Below are 7,500 nucleotides of genomic sequence, written 5' to 3' on the forward strand. Positions count from 1 at the left end.
ATGATACAGCAGTTTTTATTTTAATAACAACCTTTTTATTTTCTCATAGGATTCATTCTCATTCACTGTTTTCCACACAGAACTCGACTCAAACACCCAAACCAGTTTAATTTTTTTAAAATTATTTTTTACGTCTAACCTTTGGCCTCTGGAAACCTGGCTTTAAATATTCAAGATTAAAGAGTCACACGTGACGTTAAAGTTCAATGTTTCATAAAGCATCCACAGAAATCTGAGTGAAAACAAACATTCATAACTTTTAGAAAACCTTGTTCAAAAAATCAGCTGATTTTGCAGCACAGGTCGTTTCTCAGGACTGTGTGCGACTGTGTGCGTCCTGGAGGATCCTGATCAGATGCCTGAACCATCTTAACTCCTTTCAAAGCAAAAGAGTAGCGGCTCTACTCCGAGCTCGCCCCGAATGTTTTTAAACATGTGATCAAAAATGTGATTAATCATGATTAGCTACGGAAAGTCTGCCATTAAAAAAGGAATCGTTTGACAGCCAAAACAACCAATCAGTATTCACTCTTCTCAGTAATAAATATCATCAGTAATGATGATAATCAGGGCAAAGACAGATTGTTTTCCTGTCGATTTATTGGCTCGTTGTTTCAGCTCTGAACATGAGGAGATGTTTTAAGAGTGATGCAGGTTTACATTGAGCAACAGTCAGGATTTGAAAAGCAGTTTTTTCAAGAGGAAAGGGTAAAAGAGAGACGTTTTGAGGACTCACGACGAAGCCGAACAAGATCAGTACAGGTCGTTTCTCAGGACTGTGTGGGCGGGGCAACTCGCATGTCAATCATGCTCAAAGCATCCTGGGATACCTAGCCATGCTAAAGGATTTAACAGCGCAATAGAAACTTAAATCTCTTAATTTGAAAATGAATCTCTTTTTCGGCCTCAAAGCGCTGAAGTGAGTCAATCGACTGTTTATCTGACACTCAGCAGATGAACGGCTGTTAACATTAAGACCGTTTTTTGTCCGTCCAAATTAAAATCTCATGTCGATCGTGTTTGTTCCCGTCTGTTCCCAGAAGCTGAAATCAGACGCTGAACGCTGAAGGGTTCAGAGAGTGAATATGATTTGAACTGCTTTAGCTGAGGAACCTTCCAGAAGTCTGACGGTCACAGAGCGTCTGAATCACTCACCTGTCCATCCGGCGACGCAGCGGCAGAATCCGCTGACTGGATCACAGCCGTCAGCGTTCATACAGTCACACCTCTCTCTGCAGTCCAGCCCGTACGAGCCCTCCTAACAGAAACATTCAGCAGAGGTTGTTAACCCTGAAATATCTGAGAGCAATGCAGAGAATAACAAAGCTGCAGATTCTCTCTCTACGCCTGAAACACTCACAGGACACGGCAGGTCGCAGTACTCGTCCCTCCAGCCCGCAGAGCAGGTGCAGGTCCCGTTGACGGGGTCGCAGGCCGCCCCGTTGGCGCAGAGACACGTCTGGTTGCAGCTCAGACCCCAGGTCCCACTGGAGCACGGGATGGAGCAGTCCACACCCTGCCATCCTGCAGAGACACAGACACACGGACCGTCAGAGCAGGGATGTTAAAGTTTTCGTCGTGCAACTCGGAAGCAGTAACTCCTTTTATTCAAAAGGGACATATTCTAAGAAATCCACTTGTACAGTGTTTTTTGAACATATATTTGGGTAACCTGAGAGTCTACTGACCCACAAAATGTGAAATAAACCCACCCAGTCCTTAGTTTGTGATTCTGGTAATAAAAAATCCCCTCTCCTCCCCTGGTATCTCCTCCCATGGACTCCACCCCCAGCATAGAACAAAACTTTTGCGCAGGTTTGCCATTTTTATCCTCGCTACAGAGGAGTGATGTCTACGGGGAAAACTCAGGGGGGGGGGTCATTACATTTAAAGAGACACACACACCAAAACGGAGCGTTCTGAGAGAGCTGGTTTATACAGGGTCACAAACCTCCTCTGCTGCTTGATTCATGTTACATTTGGACCAAAGCACAGCACAGATGTTTCATTTAGACCACAGGGGGACTGTTAGAAAAGGTGGAGAAGGGGGAGAATATGTCCTCTTTAATTTTTTGACTTAACATATCCCTTAAATTTTAACACTGGGTTACTACAACTTGAGTCTTGCAAAATGTTTTCCTGATAAGCGAATGTGTTCTGCCTCTGGTCACTTCCTGTCAGCACCTCTGGTCACTTCCTGTCAGCACCTGTGTGTCTGATCAGACTTAAAGCTGTTTGTTTGCACTTCCTGTCGTCTCCTCCCCTCTCTCTCCTCGCTTGTCTTGATCTTACTCCCTAAAGTTCGTCGCTTTGGATAAAAGCATCTGATAAATGATTTGTAGAACCGACACCCCCGTGAATTCATTTATGATTCCCTCTGTGCAAAGAAACCTGAGCACACGTATCTGGTGGAAGTTCTGGGTCACTCTTGTTGCCCTGCTAAGCGTCGCAGTGAAAACCAAAGTTTGTTGGTGAAAGTCGACCAAGAAAAAAGCAGTTTTCATACTTCTACTGCATCATTAAGACCGTTTACACAGTCAGGGGAAGAGTGGGAAAAGACGGAGGAGGGATTTAAGATGTGAAAAGAACGTCTCCAAACATTTCTTGGCTATAATTTGCACACATTTTGAAACTCCTGCACGGTATCCACATACGTTCAATACTAACTGCCTTAAACTTGTAGAGGGAAACATGTGCTGAATGTCCACATCAACACGTCAACAGAAAAGTTCCCCTGTCATCTTCGATCTCTGTGGATATAAACTTCTGACTTTCTTTTCTTTGGCCTCTTCGGGTAGAAATGAAACACACCTGTTTGATAAACCCTGAACTTCCTCTCCTCAGTTTTAATAAGGTTTTTTTTCAGGGTGAAGTCGGAGTCGTTCAGCCGAAGCGCTTGAGCCGAAGCTCTTGAGCCCTCTGCCTCAGAAGAGTTTTCCACTTTAATTACCCAGCATCCCCCGCCAGGTTCAGCGCCGCATAAATATTTAAAGACGCTGATATTGAGAGATAATAAGGGAAGCCGAGAACAGTACACCAAACACAAAACAAGTTTGGAGGTGGTTACGTCGTTAGGAACTTTACATTTCTGGATGGTCAGGAGTTTCAGGCTGTGAGGAAAACAAAAGAAATCAAATGAATGCATTCATTGTTTTTAATCTCATATAGGGTATAGGGTTCAGGTTAGGGTAGGGTCCAAAGTAACATCCACCTTATGACGTCACACATTGACCTTTGTTACCATTCCCTAACCACTTCCTGTTTCTGTGCTTAACTTCCTGTCCTAATCTTCCATCTACAGGAAGGGCCTTACTTTATTTCAAAATAAAGCACACAGGAAGTAAAGTACTCTCAGCTCTCAGTCGCGTTGGCAGCAGGCGCAGTAAGTCCACCCAGACTTCCCTCTCCCCAGCAACGTTTTCCAGCTCCTCCTGGGGGATTCTGAGGCGTTCCCTAGACTAGACGGGATATATAATCCCTCCAGAGAACTCTGGGTCTACCCCGGGGTCTCCTCCCAGTTGGGTGTGCCTCCAAAGGGAGGTGTCCTGGAGGATCCTGATCAGATGCCTGAACCATCTTAACTCCTTTCAAAGCAAAAGAGTAGCGGCTCTACTCCGAGCTCGCCCTGAATGTTTTTAAACATGTGATCAAAAATGTGATTAATCATGATTAGCTACGGAAAGTCTGCCATTAAAAAAGGAATCGTTTGACAGCCAAAACAACCAATCAGTATTCACTCTTCTCAGTAATAAATATCATCAGTAATGATGATAATCAGGGCAAAGACAGATTGTTTTCCTGTTGATTTATTGGCTCGTTGTTTCAGCTCTGAAGATGAGGAGATGTTTTAAGAGTGATGCAGGTTTACATTGAGCAACAGTCAGGATTTAAATAGCAGTTTTTCCTCCAATGATGAGAAGAGGAAAGTGTAAAAGAGAGACGTTTTGAGGACTCACGACGAAGCCGAACACGATTAGTAAAAAAAAATTAGAAACCGCCGAAGAGGCCGAGACGAGTTCCTCCTCCAGAAAAGAAAAAGAAACTCCACACAGGAGAGAGAGGAGGATCTGAGTTAAAGCGATTTTCTGCTGCTGGTATACACGACACACAAAGAAAGTCTCAGAGTGAAAGCAGACAGATCAGAGTGAGGAGGCAGGTTTCATGTGGAACTGTTGTGATTATTTGTAATTTACAGGTTGCTTTCTGCAGTTTGGCTCGTTGATAACAGCTCGCTGCAGTCACGTCACCTCCATCCTTTGGGCTGAAATTACCTTCTAAAACTTCTATTTGAAAGTCAAACACACCAGGAAACTCTGAACTCTAAACTACCACAACTTATTCCACCAGATGAAAGAAGGACAGTTGGGAACGATATTTAAAAGTCACTCTGCAGCCGTTACACCTGAAGGAAAGAGTTGTTTCTTTTTAAACCTGTGCTCTATGTTACCTTGGTTTGGAGTATGAATGACTAAGAGGTGTAAAGTTTCACAAAAACAAACTGCTGTTTGGCCACACCTCCTCCATACTGAAGCCTCCACTCTCCTCCAGAGACACACCTCCAACACCCCTCCACTCACATTCGCATGAAGGAATCAAGCACAAGCGGCGAACAAATTTGTCCTCATCTCAAGCTGCAATCACCTGTGTCCTGCATTGTTGTGATAGCATGCTAATGTTAGCGCTCTTTAGTTAGCTCGTAGCTTCACGTTGCATGTAAGCTGACACAGAATGAGCGTGATCTAAAAACTCTTACTAACATCCAAATAATCAGTGGGTATGTTCTTCTTCTTCTCTCTAGTCCTCGACTAAAACCGCTTTTATACACAAGGGGAGGAGCTGCAATCCGCCATGCGTCAGTAACCCTTTCTGAAATCCATGAATCATCACAAAGGAGGCGTGTCCTGAATTTCTTGAGTGGGTGGCCCACTAGGGGCGCTGACTTACACAGGGGTGACATGTTCTTGTAAGTGAGATAACTTGGAAACATATAAATCTTCTTAGTTTGATTCTTTAGAGACTACGTAAGTAGTACGTAAACAAATTACGTGCAAACACTTGAACGCTGTCTCTCGTGAATAAAAACATTTATTGGCAAATGAGTCCACTTCCAGTTAGACAGTGTGCACGAGTATTTGCTTTGACATTTTTAAGGAAAGACAACCTCCGATTAGACAAATAGCCAACCACAGATTTGGTTTTTGGGGTGTCCAATCAGATTTCCCATGCCGACACTGGTAACGCCTCTGGACACGCCCCTGTCGCCCCAAACGAACGATGTGTGACGGAGAAAATGGAGGAAGACGGAGCTGAAACAAACCTTCTTTGCAGACGCAGGAGCCGTCGACGTGCGAGCAGGACATCTCGTTGTGGCAGGAGCAGGAGGAGGTGCAGTTTGTCCCGAACAGACCTGCAGGACAGCTGATGGAGCAGTCGTCTCCCTGGAAACAACAGACAGACACACAGACGTTCACATGAAAGCCTCGGGAAAGTTAGCAGCATTTAGCACGTCTGTTGAAGGAGGTTCATTTCTACTTAATTTGTTTTCTTATATTTCACTCAACCAGTAGACTTTATTTAAGAACTGGATCAATGGCTCTCTTGGAGTTTATAGTCGACCACATGCAGCCGTGCTTTAAACTTTAAACTTCTCTCTCATGTCCAGCAGGAGGCAACCCTACTGGTTGCAGGAAGAAATCAAAGTCTATGGCTGCGTCTCATTAAATAACTTCTCCTCGCTTGAAGTTCTGGACCTTCGGAGGAGAAAGGATCGAGGCGAGAGCAGTGAAATCTGAGCAGCGATGAGCGAAAGCAGACTTCACAGAAGTAGTTTCACGGAGGACACGCCCCCATTTTTGGATATCACTCTTTCATTGGATGCTGCTTGCTTCAGAGAAACTTCCAGCAGACGATAAACTGAAATCTAAAAAGATGCAAAACGGACACTGACAGACCTCTAAACGGACGCTAAACTGTAAAACAGAAGCTAAGATTGCGGATTCAAGCGGCCCAAATGAGTTTCCTCTGCAGAGTGTCTGTGCTCAGACTTAGAGATCAGTTGAGAGGTCAGATTTCAGACCTGACCCCAGATCAGCAGAAGAATGTATCGGGTTGGAAATGAAGTCAAACCCTGTCTACTGTATTTACATGTAGTAGCAGTGAGCACGCCATCTTTACAATGACCTCACACGTCTCTCACTGTCTGTGGTTCTTCTATTCTTCATGAGATGACTTGCTTGTTATCGTCACCGCTGCAGGACGAACGCCCGTCTGTGAGCGCTGAGTTTGGACTCTGAGGACGGACTTGTCAGACATCCTCCCTCCTGCAGCTGAACAGCAGAGACTCTGCTCAGGTCAGTCTCTAAATTCATTATAAGAACACGTCTGCATCGAACAAACTGCAAACAAGCACATGCATAATAGAGAAGAGAAATGATCGAGGCTGAGGCGTCCCTGCAGAGGAACACGACGTGCGAGCTCGTCCAATCACCAGAGGACATGGAGAGACAGCTAGGCATTAGCAGGATGTCTAACCTTCTGCTGCTCCTGTTAGCATGCTGTGAGAGCGAGCTGCACGCTGTCACATTGATCAGCACCTTCGTCTTATAAACTGTGCTAATTAAAGCCGCCTGATTTGACGTGCGGCCTTTAAAGTGCCATGAATCCAATATTCACAAAGCGGGGCCGAGTGTGCTCGGACAGGAGAAGAGCGAGGCCTTGTTAGAAAGTTAGCGGGTGAAGGACTTTGTTATTAAATAAAGTGTTTGAGGGTTAAATCAAGAAAACCATCAGAGTTCCCCCGGGGGGTTTAGGACGTTGTAACGGATGACCTCTGGAATAATAAATAGCCGATCGATGGATCCTGATATTTATCACACAGATTTAAATTCCAGGGATGTGAGGAGTTCAATCAGCATGTTGTTTTTATCTTCATCATCTTAAAGTCAACATCAGCGCAAATGTAGAAGAGTGAACTGTTCAGTTTTACTCTTGAAGGCGGGGTTGCTAATTTTCTTAAAATAGCATGATTTTGAAAGTAGCATTCCCTCAGTGCTTCGTCTGCACCCACCCCCTCCCCACTATACTCCCTCTAAAGCCACGCCCCCTCACTTACTAAACGAGTGCCACTGGTCCAGAAGTGGACCTCAGCTCATGCTTTGAGTCTGGAGGAAATTACCAACCCTGCCTTTAAGAGGTATATATTGCGCTGTATGGGGTACCAGTGGGTGCATAAAGATTTGGAGTTGCAGCTGTAGACCGGCAGCTTCACTGCTTTGTGACAGTGAAGGTTTCACATGTGCTCGGGGTCCTTCACCTGTGTTTGTATGATGATGTAACACGCTGTGATTGGCTGTCAGAGAGTCGGGGAGAGAGAGCTCGACGTCTCCTCATGAAAGAAGAAGTCAAACACACCAAACTGAACATATTTACATTTCACTCTTCAATGTTTGTAATGACACACAGTAAGCCTCGTGTAACATGTTTCACTCGTCTAACATCAGA

At 44.8% G+C, this 7,500-nt stretch overlaps 1 protein-coding gene across 2 annotated transcripts in view; it reads right to left on the minus strand.

Moving 5' to 3' along the window:
- Positions 1-7,500, minus strand: part of LOC110001412 (multiple epidermal growth factor-like domains protein 11) — a 115,934-nt gene that overhangs the window by 24,826 nt on the left and 83,608 nt on the right. For both annotated transcript variants that reach the window (XM_065952554.1, XM_065952555.1), the window contains exons 12-14: positions 5,318-5,438; positions 1,361-1,524; positions 1,156-1,258 (exon numbers count right to left, since the gene is read on the minus strand). In XM_065952554.1, coding sequence (XP_065808626.1) covers positions 1,156-1,258; positions 1,361-1,524; positions 5,318-5,438 — 388 coding nt within the window. The remainder of the gene's footprint in view (positions 1-1,155; positions 1,259-1,360; positions 1,525-5,317; positions 5,439-7,500) is intronic.

The sequence above is a fragment of the Labrus bergylta genome, chromosome 3 (genome assembly GCF_963930695.1).
Source record: "Labrus bergylta chromosome 3, fLabBer1.1, whole genome shotgun sequence".
Taxonomy (NCBI): domain Eukaryota; kingdom Metazoa; phylum Chordata; class Actinopteri; order Labriformes; family Labridae; genus Labrus; species Labrus bergylta.